The sequence below is a fragment of the Aedes aegypti genome, chromosome 3 (genome assembly GCF_002204515.2).
Source record: "Aedes aegypti strain LVP_AGWG chromosome 3, AaegL5.0 Primary Assembly, whole genome shotgun sequence".
NCBI classification, from domain to species: domain Eukaryota; kingdom Metazoa; phylum Arthropoda; class Insecta; order Diptera; family Culicidae; genus Aedes; species Aedes aegypti.
The window spans coordinates 103,316,601-103,337,549 of NC_035109.1; the positions used below are offsets into that span (position 1 = coordinate 103,316,601).

Below are 20,949 nucleotides of genomic sequence, written 5' to 3' on the forward strand. Positions count from 1 at the left end.
GGCCAAAGTAGTGCTTTGAAACACAGCATCGTTCGTATTAGTGCATATTAATCCCCAATTACATTTTCATCGGAAATGCTTTGTGGCAGGTAGGTTACCTAAATTGTTTTATTACGCTACTTACACATCGCCTATTAACAACTTGTGCTTTTGTTTTATCGTTTCTTCAATGCCAATTTTGTTGAAGTATCGAAACACACAAATCTCATTTTGATTATATCGAAGAAAAACATGCTCTAAATTTATTCAGTAAAACTATGTCTCATTGAAGAGCGATAATTTTTATATAACTTCTTAATTCTTCATTTCCCGTTACTATGCAATTTCTCAGGTATTATGTAAAAGAAGCTCCATATCAAGAATGTCAAAATGTTTTTAAGAAAATGATTTAAAAAATTACTCCCTTAGAAAAATCTCATTATTTTCTATTATTTTGTAGAGGTTTTTGAAATTTTCAACTTACAGAACTGTAACTTTGTGTTTAGAATAATAGAAGTGAAAGTCGGTTTTCATACAAAATGCTCAGAGAATCAAACTTTCAGCACGCTAAAATTGAGCATTTCTTATGAAAGTCGCTCTCAACTAAAATTATTCTGAACACAATTGTACGTCGAAAATCAGACTTTTGAATACTACTACTACGGTGTACCATTGCATTCTTTGATTCTTCATTAATTCATTCATTGTTTCTTATTGCAAAGTTTCAGACCATTCGGCCGACAAAAATCCGATATGCCTAAGTGAATCATTTAAGTGCCCTAGTAGCTCTGCACCCTCTACCAAAATTTGAACGAATCTATCAAGTCTAAAAGTAATCGTCCATTGAACACGAGGTCATTTTTTTGGCTATCCGGACCCCCCTTCTCCCTCATGGTCTTTTATCCATACACAAATTTTAAAATTTGTATGGATCGTGGTCATTGGTCAGTCTTCGGCAAAGTTGTAGCTGACGAATGTATCTAACATTATCAGCGTAGCATTAAAAATCCTCAAAAGCACACGAATAAACACTACGTCCGAATGAATGAATAACATCCTTTTCCTATAGAAATTCCCATACTTTGAAGGGCTTGTGCAGTTTCAGTTTTCATCCAAAAGAACTCAAATTTTGGGAGGACTCTCAGAATTTGATGTAGAATCGAATGAACGATGTGGAGCAAAAGCAATCTTTTGAACCACCCTAATATAGGTGGTGGTACTTACGATTCTCATACAAAATAAGCATTATTTGTGCTTTATGTATCACTTAGCTGAGAAGCAGGTTTTGTTCTTGTTAGGGCCCGACACAAGAAAGAAGATGATTATTTTTAATGCAAATATCGACTAATTTAGATAAATCTATGATTTTGGTTGAGTTTGATTAAGTTGTACACAGTGGTCAAAAATATTTACTGAATCCTTATTGGTTCAGACTCCGGTAAAAAGTTTGAGGCTATCAGAATTTCCCCAGAATATAAAACATGTTTTTTCCCAATGATTGCCAAACGTTCAGCTCAATGACTGCCAAGTATTCGTACATGCGTGTGTATGCTTAAGTTGGAGCAGTCAAATCAACTCCGCCTTAGTTTTTGTGTGTACCGCGAGAGAATTTTTGCATGGAGATAATACGGCATTCAAACAATCAGAAAATAATGGTACGAGACTATATAAGTTCGTAAAAGAGCATATGGTTACGAGTTGTAAGAAGCAAGAAGAGGCTTGGAGACGAAAGGTGGTCACATCAGTCTTTAAAACTAAATTGTGCAAGAAGGTTGTGCTTCTGATTCACCTAAGGTTCTCATCTTCTGGTCAAGAAACTGATTTAATTCTTCAGATGCTCTTTACCTTTTCAGTGGACAGTAGGGTGAGTTGACTTCATGAAAAACTCAAAGATTTTCAAACCTTTTTCGTGATTTTCAAAATTTTATTCCAGGCGAGTTTTCATTGAAAGGCTAGACAAATTTGTTCATTTTTTTAATTATTTCAATCTCAAGTGGTTTTGGTGAAGATGCAACGTAGCCATGCCTGGAATTTCGGAGAGCACAATTCTAAAGAACCAAACAGTCGATCAGTCCGCGAATTTCAACCATTGGTAACCAGGTACAAATGTTCAAATTTGAGCTGTTGAAAATTCCAGGTGGCTTTGCTTGACCTATATCTTCAAGTAAGGTGGATTATTCAATACTGTACTTCAAGTGGACTCGACCATACAATACTGTAAGAGGTCACGATTGTCTCAGAATGTGATCTATTTATTTTATACAATTACATTACAACTCGTTTTCAAAATTCTGTTACTAATTATATGACATGAAGAAACAGAATTTTGGAAACGAATTGTCTATTTGCCTGACGTTACGACTCGACAGTTTTGAAGATAACAAAGATATACTATTGTGGGCACTATTTAAGTGGAAAAATGTTTCATTGTGCTGCACTGTGTTTTATTTTGTCGATTTCGTGCGCTTTTTGAATAGCGCCCAAACCGCTGATTTTCACGCGATAGTTTGTACTGGGAAGATTTCTCGTATATTGAAGCACATCTCTCGGAGCCAAAAAAATAGCACCTAGCAATGAAATAGAAAAACTACATTTTTGCGATTCCGTTGCAAATCAATCAACTTTTTATTGATAAGATGCGCAACATTATGGCCTGCTTTTCCTACAAAAAACAATGCTGAAAAGTGCTATTTTTCAGCACTGGTTTCGGTGCTGTAAAGTAGCACTTTTTAGTTCTGTTTAGGAGGCGTCAGCCAAATATCCCAGTCTATTCTACCATAGCATCTGATTCTATATCTGATGTGCGATCCATATGCAAGACTGGTGACATTGTTTGCGCGATAAAAAGTTAGAATCGGTTTCTCGCCGAGGTTGGATTTTTCTCAGAATCTATGCGAGATATCTTCGGAAGTGGTACATTCGATTAGCTCCCGGGTGCGTTCTAATGTGCCTGTGAAGAACCCACTGAACTGATTGCACGGCTTAGCTCAATTGCTTGTCTAGATCGATACGATATCATTGGATAACTGGGAAGCTAGGGTATGTATAGGTGGGAGCTATAATCAAAATAAACCTTACAAGGAAAACAATAGTGTGGATTACTTCGAAGTTGAAGTTAAAACTATATTTTTCTGAAATTAAATAAAATTATACTGCTCTATTGAAAATAGTGGAATAATACGGTAGTTGCAGTGTATCTAGTAGTGGAATAGGAGCTGACTGGTAAAACATGTGAATTATTGATTGTTCATTATAACATAACGGTTTTGCTAGCAGGATGTGCACCGACAAGGTCCCAGTTAATACGCTGCGTAATTACTGTATTTAGGATTACCATCTAATTGAAAAGAGTGAGTAGGTGCATTAATCTAATAAAAAAAACTAGTTTACCTATTCTATAGACTAGTACCGTAACGAACCGTGGTAGACGGCTGATCGAATTCTCATTGCTAGAGGAACAACAGGAGAAACTATCTTGTAAGTCAGAACAAAATTTGTAATAATGTACTTATTATATGACCATATTAAAATTGCAGTTTTAAGCTGCTTGTAAGCTGCTACGAAACATTAGGAAAAAACCCACTGCCGAAGTGAATCAAAACTGCCAAGAATAGAATCCGGCTCCCTACTATGTTGCAGCCTACGCGATTGAAAAATACTGAGATGATATTACACATACATGTACGCCCACGTGGTTTCTGTTGAAATGTTTGTTTGTGCTTCTGGAAATGATCCAGTTTAAACGGCATTTTTCGTAATAGCAAAAAATGTTGTATGCAACTCGTTGCAAAACTCGATTTTTTCAGCACTCGTTGTATTTATCCAACTTGGTGAGCCTCGTTGGATAAATGTACAACTCGTGCTGAAAAAATCATCATTTGGCAACTTTTTGCATAAATAACTATTTCACAAAATTTTGATAGACATATGATGTCTTCGGCAAAGTTGTAGGAGTTGCAATTTGAAACAACTACGTCGAAGATACGATTTTTCTATCTCTTATACTTTTTGAGATATCGTTAAATGTGAATGACACCTTAAAATAATATTTTTCGTCATAAATTTTTCCAAGATTTCGATTATTTTTTATATTTTCTACAAAGTTGTGGGCATTTTTTTAATTATCGGACAGGTTTGGGCCGGAGGTTCTCCGATTTGCATGAAATTTTCACCAGAGGTAGAGCTCGTGGATACATGACCAAAAGTGAAATTCAAACAAAATATAGTGGCCTATTCTCCCGGAATACTCTAGATGAATTTTCACGATTTCTCTATATACCTCAAACTTTGAAAATTCATATCTCCTGAACTATGCATCGTAGAACAAAAGTTTTTTTGTCAAATCTAAAGGAAATTCTCAGCAGTCTATTAAAAATATAAAAAGAAAAACATTTCTCGGAAAATTTTTTACCACATTCTCCATGTGGAGAAAATTGTCGGAAAAATAGCGAAAAAACTATCGTCTGTATCATGAAAAATTTTCAAAAAAATATGTTTTGTTTCATCAATCCATACTCTAACTTTCGTCCATAGACGCCAAAGTGGTATCTTTTACCGTTTAGGCGACAGAACTGAAAAACCGATGATCACCCGCACGCTTCCCATAGAAAATGTGTTCTATTGTGGGCCTCATAACCGTGCGCTAACGGCGGCGGTAATTTACACGCATTGTAAGTGTAACGCAGTAAACCATCCTTTCCTTTCCAGTCAGAAGAAGCTTTTCGTCAATCGGAGCACTGTCCTTTGGTCTGTTAGGTGTTTTGTGTGCCCTTCATTAGCAACGTTATTTAGTATTAAAGCTAACAGCCTCTATGAAAGCCGCACGGGAAGTTCTTGTTACAATCAATCATTATGGTAACGTTTGAAGGATCAAATCTCAAGATCCGCTTTCTTCGAAAACTTATGAATATATTGTTAATATGTTGTTTCGGCCAGGACGTCTTTCCTACGTTGTGTCTTTTATGATAAAAAGGACGGCAAATCAAGCGAACGGCTTCACTTTAACAGATTTATTACTACTGAGAGGCAGCATGCCTACTCGGTGGAGAAACGAAAGAAACTACATTCTTACAAATTCAATGGGTGCGCCTTATATAGGCGCAGGATACGGCCAGACAAAACATACAATAATTATTCATTACGCGCGTACGCTTCTTAATACAGTTTGGCGCACTGTTGGGTTGGCGCCAACTGTAGAGGCTGCACGCTGACTGGCAGTGGAATATTCCACAGCAGCCATCAATGGAACAATTGATAGAGTCCCTGAGTGTTATACAGTTGATTGATATTATATACATGCAAATACTATACAATATTCTTCCAAGGAACAATCAGAATTTATATCAAATATATCAATTTGTATAGAAAACAAAACTGAAAATTTATTCGCGCGCTTTTAGTTAATTATCCAATCATTTGATAAATTGAACAACATTTGAAAAAAGGCAAGAAAATTACAAATAGCACTTTATGTACGCATAAATATCCTTTTTGCTTGGCAACTATATGATACTGAGGGTCAAGCATGGGAAACACTCACTCAGTTATTGTGTTTCCCTCACTCGCTTCCACGCACAGTCGGGAGCGAGAAAGCCGTTTTCTTAACCAAGCCGAACGTTTCAATTTCCAGTGCCCATTCTGCTTCTTCGGCGAGCACTAAGCGAAACAAAAAACGGCATCTGATCAGTCGAATGTAATACCAAAATTCGGACAAAGGACAAACATTCAAAAAGGGCCCAAGAGGTCTTGAGCCTTTTTTTCAGAAACGTTGCTGTTGAGCCCTTTTTAGCCCGCCCACGCAAACTAACCCCACTATCAGAAAGATTGCTGTTAGCTCTTCCTGATAGTGGTATTGGTGAGCGTGATCGAGTTGAATTGGGTTCAACAGCGGCTTGCAAAGCCAATGTTTACCAATGTTGTTGTGCCCTTTTGAAATGTTTGTCCAGGAATGATTGTTTACATTCTGATTCCGTTCGAATGGCATTCAGGTTTGAGTGCCAATGAGCGTTCACTGACTGGCAGTCCACACCACGGAATGATTCAGTGAGTAGGAATCCTCTCAGTCAGTTCAATGAATTCGGCGAATGGATGCTAAGTGCATTAACTCGTGCCTCGCAAATACAAGTGTATTGGTATTCACTTCTCTTCACGTTCCTTCCGATTGTCGCTTTTACACAACCGGTTTCGACGCTTTCATGCTACACTCCACCTAGGACGGTTCAGCTATCACTGAATGTTCGATAGCAGCAGATTTTTTGCTATTTTTCATCGGTGGCGTTCGGGTGAGTGAGTGAATTTTCCCATGCTTGCTGAGGGTCAGTTCCTATTACCTATATTATTAAATGTTACTATCGTTTGCAATTAAAGACTGCTGGTCTCAATAGTAAAGGTTACGAATAAAGGACATACAAAACACCTAACAGACCAAAGGACAGTGCTCCGATTGACGAAAAGCTTCTTCTGACTGGAAAGGAAAGGATGGTTTACTGCGTTACACTTACAATGTGTGTAAATTACCGCCACCGTTAGCGCACGGTTATGAGGCCCACAATAGAACACAGTTTTCTATGGGAAGCGTGCGGGTGGTCATCGGTTTTTCAGTTCTGTCACCTAAACGGTAAAAGATACCATTTTTGCTTCTATGGACGAAAGTTAGAGTATGGATTGATGAAACAAAAAATATTTTTTTTGAAAATTTTCCATGATACAGACGATAGTTTTTTTCACTATTTTTCCGACAATTTTCTCCATGGTGAAAAATTTTCCGAGAAATGTTTTTCTTTTTATATTTTTAATAGATTGCTGAGAAAATTTCCTTTCGATTTGACTAAATTTTGTTCTACGATGCATAGTTCAGGAGATATGAATTTTCAAAGTTTGAGGTATATAGAGAAATCGTGAAAATTCATCTAGAGTTTTCCGGGAAAATAGGTGTTTGCAACTCGGATGAAGTACCCATTGTAAGCCCTCTCGTCGCAACATAGAATGTATTCGGCATTAGCAGCTGTTTCATTGAGAAGACCGAAACGATGACGTAACAGCGTAACACTTTCGGTCGTCGAAATTTGGAACCCATTGTTTGTAAGAGATATAGTTTTCCCAACGTCGGCACCCAGCTCGGTTGTAGCTAATAATTATCATTTTAAACTCTTGACGCGAAATAGATAAATGTTATTTGTGTACTAGAATAAATGTGTTTTGCCCAATAAATGTGTAGATAATTATGTACCAAAATTTTGTGGAATAAATAGTGCAAATGTGCGTAATTTGAAGTGTCCCAAGTGAATAACCGGAGAGAAACCCACCCAAGACTATTGGAAGACAGTATCCAATCCAACGAAGAACTTGTCCGCCCAGGAATTCCCACCGGTTAACCCACAAGGCTCCTAATACAGTCCACTCACTCGGAAGGAAAAGGACCAGCTCCCAAACATTGGTCCTTCGAGCCGGATTCATCGGAAGGATAGTGATCTTCAAATCGCCATTGCACATTTCCAAGGAGGATCGTTGGCGCAATTAGTAAGGAGCAAGCCAAAACGCCATCGCAATAAATTAGCAACAAAAGCGCACTCACCGTTTCTCAGCGTATCGAACTGCCCGAGCGAACATTCATCCTTTTCGCTCAATCATCACGCAGCTGATCGACCAACCAATTCCAATTAGAACGGCCGATCATCCAATGCCATTCTTTTGTGGTACTTCTTCTTCTTCTTCTTTCTGGCATTACGTCCCCACTGGGACAAAGCCTGCTTCTCAGCTTAGTGTTCTTATGAGCACTTCCACAGTTATTAACTGAGAGCTTACTGTGCCAATGACCATTTTTACATGCGTATATCGTGTGGCAGGTACGAAGATACTCTATGCCCTGGGAAGTCGAGAAAATTTCCAGTCCGAAAAGATCCTCGACCGGTGGGATTCGAACCCACGACCCTCAGCTTGGTCTTGCTGAATAGCTGCGCGTTTACCGCTACGGCTATCTGGCCCCCTGGCTTTTGTGGTACTATCACCCCGAAATCATAAAATCAGGCTGATTGCCTTGGTTTATCCAGGTAATTAAAACACTTACAGTATATGTCCTGCCGTTGCTGGACCACTGTCGGTTTCTACACCGTTTTTTTTCTTTTTCACCACAACGCATTGCACTGCACTGCCAACGAACTGTTCCCCGACGGTACAACAACAAACCGCAACCAAAACAAACAACGAGCACTTTCATTGATTCCACCGCGACGAATCGAATCGACTACAATTGAACGAAAATCACCACCGGATTTCGTTCAACTTTCTTGTTTTGCGACCGGAGTTTCAACCATTCCATTGTGTTTATCACTTCACTGATTGAGTAAGGAAATTGCCCGCACTTTTCCCGTTGGTAAACGCGCCGATCTAACCAACCAAAATACCACCGACGAGAACTAAACGGAGACTGTCGTTTTCAACTGATCCCGACGGCAAACGTGTGGACTGGACGGAGAGCAACAAAAACAACACCACCGACGGCGTTTCACACAGCGTGCGACTGGACCATTGGTAACGACGAACTACTTGTTTGCACAGGTCAGTGTTATTGTATTACACCAATGTATATGTCTTGTCGAAGCGGGAGTAGAAAGCTTTCTACAAACATATTTCTCTCGTGACTGTGGATGTGTCCAACATATTTTCGTGGAAGCACAATCGAGTGGCCGCTGATGCGATTTTCGATTGATGTTTTCACTATTGCGGAAAAACAGTTTTGTGAACCGTGATATTCCGGCACACTGTTATTTGGATCGTTTGAAGCGCAAATACTGATTTCTCAGGTTAGTTAGAACAGTATATGCCTTGCCGAAGTTGGACACCACAGAGTACTACATAATTGCTTCTACTTTCGTGTGATATTTCTGGACGATTGAGGGATCTGTCGATACAAGCCTTCAACCAATTAAGTAATCAACCGGTTAGGATCTGTTGAAGTGCATACCTGTAGAAAGGGTGTAAAATCCTGTTTTTCCAGGTAAATATAGAACAGCTCTACAGTGTATGTCTAGCCGAGGCTAGGAATCAGCAGAATATTACACCTACGTTTTTTGTATTTGAACCCTCTGTCCAAGCGCGAGTGTGAAGATGCCGGCCACGACGTCCGCCGCCAAGAAAACTCCAGCCATGAGGACCCTGAAGACAACGCTGCGGTCGCTCCTCAACATGTTTCAGGACATTTGTGGGTTTGTCGATAAGTTGAGTGTAGTGACAAGTGCGAGTCAGGTGAAGGTGCGACTAGAGAAATTAGATGAATTGTGGGAAAGGGTGAACGATGTGATCCTGGACATCGAGACCCACGAGGACTTCACCGAGAAGGATGAGATCTACACCACACAGCGATCTGAGTTCGGCAGCAAGTATTACGATATGAAGTCACTGCTGCTGGACAAAATAAAGGAACTGGAGGAACCCCCAGCTTTAAACCAATCCATTCGCAGTCTGGATACATCGCAACAGCCGACCATGGAGCACGTGCGATTGCCGCAAATCAAGTTGCAAACTTTCGATGGCAACATTGACGAGTGGCTGAGCTTCCGCGACTTGTATACGTCGCTCATACACTGGAAGGCGGACTTACCAGATGTAGAAAAATTCCATTATCTGAAAGGGTGCTTGGCAGGTGAAGCGAAGGCTCTGGTGGACCCACTGGCAATAACAAGAGCCAACTATCAGATCGCATGGGACACACTCACCAAGCGATACAATGACAGCAAGCAGTTGAAGCGGAGGCAGGTGCAAGCACTCTTCAAGCTCCCGAAGCTGACTAAGGAGTCGGCTTCCGATTTGCAATCCCTGCTGGAAGGATTTGAACGAACGGTTCAAACCTTGGATCAGTTAGTTCAACCCGCCGATTATAAGGATCTACTGCTTATGGACATCCTGTGTGCTCGCCTAGATCCAGCCACAAGGAGGAGCTGGGAGGAATTTTCATCGATGAAGGAGCAGGATAGCGTCAAGGATCTGACCGAATTTCTCCAACGTAGAGTCAAGGTTCTGGGATTCCTACCTACGAAATCGTCCGATTTGAAGCCAGAACTTCCAGTGTTGAATAGGAAACCTTCCAACCCACACTTCAGCTACAATACAGTTCAGTCAACACGGGGACGCTGTTTAGCATGCTCGGAAATCCACCTGCTTTACCAATGTCCGACTTTCCAACGGATGTCCACAACTGACCGCGACAAGGTGTTACGAAACAACGCTCTCTGCAGGAACTGTTTTAAGCGCGGACATCGAGAGATGGATTGTCCCTTTCGTTTTGTGTGTCGGAACTGCAGGGGCAAACACCACACTTTGGTTTGTTTCCGACCGTCTTCTAATGAGAACAGGAATGGATCCCCAATCGAACGAACTGCAGCAGTGGGCAGCAGTACCCAATCACCAGGGAGGTCGAAGATTCCCCAAGGAACACCTACCCTGGTATCCTCCAACGTATCCTGCAACCGTACATCGTCGGTGCTTCTAGCAACAGCTATCGTTTTAGTGGAAAGTGAGGATGGAACTCTAGTTCCGGCCAGAGCACTTTTGGATTCCGGATCAGAGTGTAACTTCATGACGGATCGCTTCTCGCAACAGTTGAGGGTTCAACGGCAACGATCAGAGGTTTCAGTGTTTGGAATCGGGCAAGCCAGCACGAAGGTGAAGCAAAAGGTCGCAGTTACAATAAGATCAAGAAAGTCAGAATTCTCGAGAAGGATGGAGTTCCTGTTACTACCAAGGGTGACAGCGAATCTTCCAATAGCCAATGTGGACATGGCTGGATGGGAAATCCCAGCCGGCGTGGAATTGGCAGACCCAGCCTTTTTCACATCCAAGACTGTCGACTTAGTGCTAGGAATCCAGCACTTTTTCACTTTTTTCAATACCGGAAATGAAGTCCTGCTAGGAGAAGGTCTACCCTCTTTAAATGAGTCGGTGTTTGGATGGGTAGTGTCCGGATGTGTGAACGGACCACACGATAACAATCGCATAACCTGCAATATTGCGATTCGTTTGAAGGAGCGACTTCCCAATTTTGGTCCTGCGAAAGATCGATTCACCAAATAATTATTCCCGGGAGGAAGTGCGCTGCAAGAAACAGTATATTCAATCAGTTCGAAGAGGTTCGGACGATCGATACGTAGTCGCACTACCAAAGAGTGAAGCCGTTTTTTTGGAAGGCTTGGCGAGTCAAGGGATATCGCTTACCGACGGTTTCAAAGCCTGGAACGTAGATTGTTGAAGGATTCAGCGCTGCGTGACCAATACAACCAGTTTATGGAGGAATACCTAGAGCTAGGTCATATGCGCAAGGTGGATGCGAATTCGGAAGGACACAATAGGATTCGTTCTTACCTACCCCATCATCCAGTAGTAAAGGAGAAAGGCACCGGATACTGAAGCAGCTTGCTTTGGATGAGCAAGCCGACCCAAGAAACATTTGCCTATTTTATAATCATTTATTAGGCAATTTTTCACAACTACATACTGAATAGTTGCTCTATTATATTACTTTGCAGCTGCTACGCACACATTGTTCAAGCAAATCTGGCGAAATTATTCAGCTTCTTATCATTTAGTGATTATAATCATATATTGTAATGATGTTTATTCAGGTTTCACTTAGCTTAATAAGGATTGATGATTTAACAACGCTAGTTTAACAAACTACATTATTGCAGTTTAATTCAGCATCATGTTTAACAACATTTTAATTATTTCCAAGTGAAGCCTTCGTTCAGGCGTTGTTCACACAAATTTGGAGAAGTTATAAAGCGTGTCGTTGTACATTGACTTTATTCTACAACTTCAAAATCGCTTTATAAGCATTCATCTCAGCTTTTATTCAACTGCCACAAAATTGATTGAAAACAAATAAATGACTAAAAATAGCTAATACCGTATACATCAAATGCAGTGTATACCTTTACCATGATTTAATAACCACACTTTTAATAATTACCTGAATACTGGATTCAAACTCGAGACCTTCCCATCGTCAGCGGTATACCTTGCCATCTGCGCCATCCTTGAATTCATATATCAGCTTTCTAGTGCCCAATATAAACCTCTTGTAGCTGATTATTGATCATGCTTGAGCTTCTATTCAACAATTGATTAGTTATGCTGCTATGCTGATCAACAACTGAATAAGCGCATTTCTTCTGCTGCTGTTCAGTACTGATGCAAGCTGTACTCAGTCGGCTATTTATAGCACACAGTGAGAAAATTTATTTCAATGCTGGTCAAAAATAAAGTTTATTCACAAAGTAAAAATAGTCTGATATGATTAATCGAATTTCATAATAAGTTTTAACTTGTTAAAACTTCAATTGAAATCTTCATCTAACTATACTAAAATTCATTTATTAAATGTATAATATTTCTACTAGGTTAATATTTTAATTATTTGTCGTACTTCTTCCATCTATTAAACATTATACAAATATAAAATATATTTCATTCAATAATCCTATGTCAGAAGACTGATTCAAAATATTTTCTAAACATAATTGAATATTGTATTGAGAAAGCATCAGTTATTATTGTATCTAACATGTTTTTATATATTTGTAAGTTAGTGGCGAATTCGCCAAGGGCGAAAAGCCACTCAAATAAAGATAAATAATAATATTAGTAAGTTGAACATTGCAATACATTAGGAATACAACGCAATTTTTAGATATTTTGTCCATTTTTCAAAAATTTGGCTATGGTGTGACCTCTTTTGTAAGGCTTCTTTGTTGCTGAACAATGTGTTTAGTAATCGTTATTTTGGACTTCTTTGGATGACCTGCTCGGATGATATATCTATGTTGTATTAGGATTTTATAAAATACCTATTCAGCTTTTAATCATGTTCATGTTAAACATGGAAACAGCTGAAGTGCGAAGCAACCAAAACGTTAGTTCGTCTCCTGTAGGGGGAGATCCCCCAGTACCGGACACTTAAGCCACTAAATTCATAGTTTGAAAAATATTGATTTTATAGGCTCGTGTTACCCATTTATGATAAATATTATCATTTTTATAGTGTACAAAAATAAATTTAAAAATATAAATATGAATATTGACATTACATTTTGATGATGTATTTTAGTACCAAATTGATCGATCTTGAAAGGTGGCACCCAATACCGGACACGATCTAGAAATGCCTCGAAATCTGAAAATTTGAACATCATTGAATGTGTACACTATAGGAATAGTTTATAATTACCAATTCAATGCATTTGCATCATTTACAAGAATAATTTGAGTTTTTCTTAGTTTGCAAGATGCCTATCAAAAAGATCTTCCATATATGATGAAAAATAGCACAATTTACGATGTTGTTCTGAATGTTAATTCTTACTAATTTTATTGCATGTTTGATACCATGATAGACGGAACCCATGAAAAATGAAAGTATTTTGAGACACTGACGCAATAATTATAAAGATATCACATAACAAATCAAGCTGTCCGAAACTGAGGGACAGGATGTGCTTAACCAAAACTGTAATTTGTTCATATTTAGTTCGATTATTGTACAAAATACATTCATACTATCAAATTAGGATTATGTTCGATCATGCTTGCTTGATCCAAAGTATTTTTTTCTTATTCAAAATAATTACTAAATAGGCTCAAAATTAAGGGGATACGTAATTTTTTTAAAGATTTTCAAACTTTTCTACTTTTTTAAAAAGGCATGCATATTTCAAGGATGTGTTATTCTACGCAAACATTAGTCTCCATAATAGCTTTCTTTTCTACTAATACACCTTCTTGATTGGACCATGATTTCTCAATGTTTCGACTTTGTCCGGTATTGGGTGCTGTCCGGCACTGGGGGATCTCCCCCTACATCTGTTGTTTGTTTGGTGGAATATTGGCTCTTTAATAGAAGGAAAAATGACTTGTTCAACTCATTAGTAAAACAATCTTGACAAGTCGGCAGAGATTCTTTGGAGAAGTTTAATAAGTGTTGATTCTACTATTATTCATTCCAATGAAAAATGTTGAACATTGACTTAAATTTGGATCTAAATACCATCTTCTCAGCTCTTTGTACGGCATTTTTTCAGCTGTCACCATTATTCAACAATAATTAACTATGTATGTTTATTTGTGACACTTGACTGTAAGTTGGGTAACCACTTTCATGTAACTATTGTTAAATTATTATTTATACTTCGATTATCATCAAAAATGTATCAATAACGTCGCAGATGATGATCACTACATTTGGAAAATTTAAATTTTGATATTTTTAATCCAATGTGATTCGAACTTTACCCTCGTTGATCCATTACGTCGCCATTACGTCCATAACGTTAATCCATCCATCGCATACACGTCTTGTTTTGCTTGAATAAGAGCATACTCCTATACTGTTATTCACATTGTTTACTAATCATGCTGGTCAACATTTTAAGTATTAGACACTGAAACTTTTGTACGATTTGTTGTTAATCAAATGTTCAATATTCTACTAAAATGATGGCTACAACCTATAGAAGCTTTTAATCAGTCAATTGTTAAACTTCTTATGTGTTGTAGAACAAAAGCTACTATATTTGCATTTTCGGAGGTTTATTCAGCTCTTATTCAAAACACAAACTGCAAGTGGAATAACAGCTTTTTTATAAGCGGAAATTAATTTTATTCAATTAATGATTCAACTAAAAATTTGTTCAGCAATGGTTGCTGATATGCAGCTTGTATTAAACACATAAGTATCTTAAAAGCTACCAATTGTTCCTTGGGGACTACCCAAAACCGCCGAAGACTGCAGCGGAGGACGTCTACATGGACTAATCCGGAAGCGGCGAACCCAGCTAGACGAAATGAACAAAAAGGCCGAATTACGGTTAAGGAAATGGGCTTCCAATAGTCCATAGGTATCGCAGGTACACCAGAAGAAGATCTCTTTGTAGTGAGGAAAGGAAAGGAAGGAGTCCAACTAGATCCCGATCAAGCGGTGCGAACCCTAGGACTAGGGTGGCATCCGACGGCATATGTATTGAAATTCCGGTTCAGGATACCCGAAATCGACACGGTGGAATAACTGACGAAGCGAAGAGTCTTGTTGATCATCGCAGATGCTCTTTAACCCTCTCGATCTGATTAGACCGATCATTACTTTAGCAAGGTATTCACGCAGCTACAAGGGAGAACGAAGCGTTGGCGACCAGCTACACCTAGAGATGACGAAATAATTAGAGCTGTCACTTCGAAGCCAGCGACAGCAAGCTTGAATAGAGCTGTTGAAAAATTGTGTATCCATCATCGGTTAATAAGGTTGAAGGCAATATCGGAAGGTAAAGACAGTTAGACCGTCCACATGCGCACGAGAGATTTTCTTTCTTTTCAGAAATCCAGCAATTTCAGGGCGGGCGGGAATGTTTGCAACTCGGATGAAGTACCCATTGTAAGCCCCCTCGTCGCAACATAGAATGTATTCGGCATTAGCAGCTGTTTCATTGAGAAGACCGAAACGATGACGTAACAGCGTAACACTTTCGGTCGTCGAAATTTGGAACCCATTGTTTGTAAGAGATATAGTTTTCCCAACGTCGGCACCCAGCTCGGTTGTAGCTAATAATTATCTTTTTAAACTCTTGACGCGAAATAGATAAATGTTATTTGTGTACTAGAATAAATGTGTTTTGCCCAATAAATGTGTAGATAATTATGTACCAAAATTTTGTGGAATAAATAGTGCAAATGTGCGTAATTTGAAGTGTCCCAAGTGAACAACCGGAGAGAAACCCACCCAAGACTATTGGAAGACAGTATCCAATCCAACGAAGAACTTGTCCTCCCAGGAATTCCCACCGATTAACCCACAAGGCTCCTAATACAGTCCACTCACTCGGAAGGAAAAGGACCAGCTCCCAAACAATAGGCCACTTTAATTTTTTGAATTTAACTTTTGGTCATGTATCCACGAGCTCTACCTCTGGTGAAAATTTCATGCAAATCGGAGAACCTCCGGCCCAAATTGTCCGATAATAAAAAAAAAAAATCCCCTTGTTTGACATGAAAAAGCCCGTGTTTTTGCTCAACATATGATTGCGCTGTCTTTTGGAACAACCAAGTTATTCATAAATTACTCTCTTCTTTTGAGGGGTAATTAGGCATGGGGCCTACAATTATCAAGATTCGATTTTCAATTTTCAGGGGTTTGTTTTTTAAAGCACCTTGATCTAGTTTTTTTTTCAAATCGCGTTATTTTATATAATTTGGTTTATAGTATTGGATGTTGGTCAGAGAAAAACATGTTTATCTTTGCCGATACAAGTATTGCTCATAACATCTCTTCTTCTTCTTCTTGGTATTACGTCCCACTGGGACAAAGCCTGCTTCTCAGCTTAGTGCTCAATGTGCACTTCCACAGTTATTAACTGAGAGCTTTCTTTGCTAAAGTAGCCATTTTCGCATTCGTATATCGTGTGGCAGGTACGATGATACTCTATGCCCGGAGAATTCAAGGAAATTTCCATTAAGAAAAGATCCTGAACCGACCGGGAATCGACAAGAGAAATAAATAGAAGTTGAAAATTTGTTTTAACAGAGGGCCATATGTGTGAACAACACAATCGAAACGACAAATCGTTGCCTAACGTCCTGGTCTTGAACGGCTTTGATGTTGTAGTGTTGGTCACTACTAACTCTAGACAGGATTACTTGCCTACAAGGAATTCCTCCGGGGATTTTCTACAGAAAGGAGATTTCTCCAAGCACTCCTCCGGGGATTGCTTAGAGAATTGATCTGAAGTTTTTTCAGGAATGTCTCTTGGGATTTGCACCAGGAATTTATTCAGAGATTTATTCCAGGAATTTGTCCGGGGATATCCCCAAATAACTAAGGATGCTCTCGAGAAATTCTTTCGAGGACCAGAGAATTTATCCGAAGAATCGTTCAGGAACTTCTCTTGGTATTTAAACCAGAAATTTCTCCTTAGAATTACTCCAGGAATTTCTCCTAGAACTTCTCCAGGAATTCCTCCAGGGACTTCAAAGATTCCGATATCCTCAAGAACCCCTCCGGGAATTTTCTCTAGGAATTTCTCAGTGGATTTATAATAGCTATTATTCTAGGAATTTCGTCCAGAAACTCTTCCTGGAATTTTCTTCAGGAATTACTCCGGGAATTTCCTCAATAAGCACCTCCGAGGATTTTCTCCCGAAACTCCTCCTGGGATTTCCTCTAGAAATTCTTCTGGGGAATTCGTCCAAAAATTCCTCTAAGAATTTTATCCAGGAATTCCTCCAGAAACCTCTCCCTAAAATACTCCAGAAAATCTTCCGGAATATTTTCAAAAAAAATCTTCCAGGGATTTCCCCCATAAACTCCTCTGGGATTTTCTCCAGGAATTTTAAAGTGGATTTCCAATAGCAATTCCTCCGGGGATTTTCTGAAAGTAGAAATTCCTGCAGGGATATCCACCAGGAATTCTTCCAGGGATTTTCTCTAGAAATTCTTCCGGATGTTCTTCCGGAAAAATCTCCGGAGCCCCACCAAAAACATTTTCGGAGCTCTGCCGGGAATTTTTTGAAGCTCCGACGCGAATTCTATCGGAATTCCTCCAGGAATTCTTTTAGTATTGTGTTCTCGGGATTCTTCAGGTTTAATTAATTCTACTTTAGAATTCTGCTATTCAATTCAACTATTTGTTTGTTTTTGTTGATCACATTCGAAATGGATTGAAAAAAAAAAATACTACGACCGGTGCATGTGCGTGCAGTTTGGTCAATTTTGACAGGTCCATTTTTGGTATAAATTTGGACCAACAAATGGACCACCAGTGAAGTTGCCCTAAGTGTTCGTATGAGCACATTTATAGCTATTAACTGAGAACTTTCATTGCTAGTCGACCATTTATACATGTACATATGTGTATGTCTATCTTTGTCATGAATTCCGGGTCCTATAAAATGTATTATAATATACATTTATTTACCACGCTTTCGTGAATATAAATTTCAACTCCCACGATTTTTGTTACCATCAAACAATTTATGAATATATGCATTCCTAAAAATATGTGTAGAGTGTGCTTGGTAAAAATACAGGCGAAAATCGGTTTGATAATCCTTGTTTTAGTGTAAAATTTCAATGATGAAATAACATAAATTTAGATTTACATCTGCTCTTATGAATTTAAACATGTGACTCTTAGTGGATAATATTTCACAATGAATGGAACACTTCAGCCAATATCATCCTTGGATACAAGTGTTTTGTCTGAGCTATTTGGAGTTATCGGTATTTATTTAGTGAACTAAATCTCATCTACAAGACTAGTAGATTTATTATTTTCTGTTCCAGCCATCAAATATTTGTACTTTTCGTACAGCTTCTGTTTCGTGACAAATGGCAAAAATGACGATAGATTCATAGGAGTGCAATTCGATAAACCTTTTATCAGCATCAATTTGGAAGATGTGACCGAAACCGTTCAAACGGCTAATTTGGAACTGGGATGCCAAGTATTAGTAATGAGTTACATTTGGATTCATGGTGAAATATTTAAAGAACTATTTCAGGTGTACATACTATCCGAGCGGGCTGCCGTTGATTTTCTGGACAAGTACCGACACCTACAGGATCACACAAACCAACGGTTCCCCAACAAGGCTTTCGTTGTAGTAATGGAACAAAACGCAGAGCTCGATAAGCTGCAGACCATTCTCGATCGCCCAATCGTGTGTGACATACCGAAGCTTTTGATCTTGAACCCTTCTGACGAGAACGGAACGGTAGATTTGTGGACAAATAAGTTTTCCAGCCTAGGAGGTCAACAGGAATCTGATGTATTTGGATACGTATTCAATGATAGTAGGGGGATTTCAGCACAACATTGATCTGTTCCCAGATAAAATAAAAGACCTTGAAGGTCGATTCATAAGGCTCGCTCTTATGAATTACGAACCCTATACAACTTGGACTGAAGTGGTTTGGATCTTGTTCCTTGTTGGAACAAATCATTCATGGATTATAAACTTATTATATAATTACAGGACGACAAATCGAAAGCCAATGCTTACGTGGGAGAAAAGAAGAAGCTCCGAGTTGATGGCACGGAAACACGAGTATTCTTGGAGTTCTGTGGCATTCACAACTGCAGCTTGGATATTTCAACTCAAGAAGAAGCCGAGTGGGGTGAAGTTTACGAGAACTTTACAGGAATCGGAATCATGGGTGCCATTGCGGAACATCGTGTGATGCTGGAATTGGCGCTATGCTGGCGTGGTATTACGATTCCAACTCTCCGACGCAGCCTTTGTCCCGCACTGGTGTAACCTGCATAACTCCGAAACAGAAGTAAGTTAAGCTTTGATGGACTAACGAATCAATGTTCGATGATGTAACCAAAGACTGTTTCAGACTTCTACCTTCATGGATGACACCAATTCTTCCCTTTTCAAGCTTGATTTGGATATACCTGATTATGACTGTGATTACTTGTTCAATAGTGTTGTGTATTATCAACTATGTGGTTACAAACTTGTTGAAATCCGTGAGTAGCAGTACCTAATCATTTCAAAATCTGTAAGACCGACCTCACAATCGATCCAATAAAATTCTATACCCTCTCAAACAGAATGACCCCGTTGACATATGTGAGGTGTTCATGTCCGTTTGCTCAGCGCTGGTTATATGCTCCTCAATCTTACGGGTTGATCAATACAAACTGGCTTCACAGCTAACGATCATCATCATACTGCTCTTCTCCGGTCTTATAATAGGAAACACGTACTGTGGTGGACTTTCCAGCATTATGACCGTTCCTCAATACGAGAAACCGATTGATACGCCGGCTCAATTGGTTGCTCGGGGCAATGATTTGGGGAGCTTCGCATGACGCTTGGGTTTATGCACTAGAAGACTCCGATGAGGTCTACCATGATAATCACTTACTCCATACACTTTTTCTCAACATGTTTTTTTCTTCTAGCCTCTCATCATAAAACTGGCGTCCAACTTCCGGACAATGACCAAACCCATGCTTCAGACCACGCCAAAAGGGCTGACATGGCGTACGCCATCGAGCGATTAACCTACGGCCACTACGGCATATCGGACTACATCGCGCTGGATGTGGCACAAAACTTTCAAGTTATGGTGGAAGATCTTTACTGGGGACATTGCGTTATCCAGGTGCAGAAGACGTGGCCCATGGTGGAGCACTTGAACGAGCTGATCATGCGCATCTACCAGAGCGGAGTGCAACACTATTGGGAGGAGCGCGTGATGGCGCAGTATCCTGCAGCGTACACCGTCCAAAAGATCATTGCACTGGCCAGGATCCATGATAAACCCGGGGGCTATTGCGCTGCAGGTACACCATTTGGCGGGACCGTTCTTTATGCTGTTGTTCGGGCTTGCGGGTGCTGTTTTTATTTTTTCGGTTGAGATTACGTGGCATTTCCTTGCTACTTCATCAAAGAAAAAGTGTAAATAGGTAGCAAATGAGCATATTCCCGAAAAACCAATACAGTATTTTTTTCAATTTTTATTCATAATAAAAATAAACTATCTTATGGCAGCATTTCGTTCTTGGGCGTTCATTACTGACGCCTCTGTCATTTTCATGAAAATATTGAGGGGGGAAAGTAAGACAGCTGAGATCGAGACGAAGAATTTTATTTAAAGTTCGTCAAATAAGTTGATAAGTTTTAAGATGTAACAGCTAACATAGGCTCCATGAAGAATCAGGGCGCCCTTCACTAGAATGATTCAAACAATTGGTTTTTGCTGCACACCACTCATTCGATCTAGATGAAAATTCTGAGTGTCCTCCCAAAATTTTGAACTCAACTTGGTGAAACTGAGACTGCACAATAGGTCGTGCCCTTATTTTTTGAAAATGCGAAATGTTATAAGTTCGTCATTGTAAAGTGCTCGTTTTGGTAAGCAAAAGTATCAGGTAAAAATTGTAAGTCGCGTCGTGGACGCTAAGTGGTCTTCCAACGACC

At 39.3% G+C, this 20,949-nt stretch overlaps 1 protein-coding gene across 1 annotated transcript; it reads left to right on the top strand.

The window, feature by feature from the left end:
• Positions 1 to 1,688: 1,688 nt before the first annotated feature.
• Positions 1,689 to 20,020, top strand: LOC5563605. Its single transcript, XM_021853214.1, is given in 9 exon segments — positions 1,689 to 1,843; positions 18,150 to 18,235; positions 18,299 to 18,459; positions 18,517 to 18,925; positions 18,991 to 19,189; positions 19,192 to 19,294; positions 19,358 to 19,490; positions 19,575 to 19,869; positions 19,929 to 20,020. Coding segments are annotated over 5 exon segments (840 nt in total). The 5' UTR covers positions 1,689 to 1,843; positions 18,150 to 18,235; positions 18,299 to 18,459; positions 18,517 to 18,781; the 3' UTR covers positions 19,836 to 19,869; positions 19,929 to 20,020.
• Positions 20,021 to 20,949: the final 929 nt, after the last annotated feature.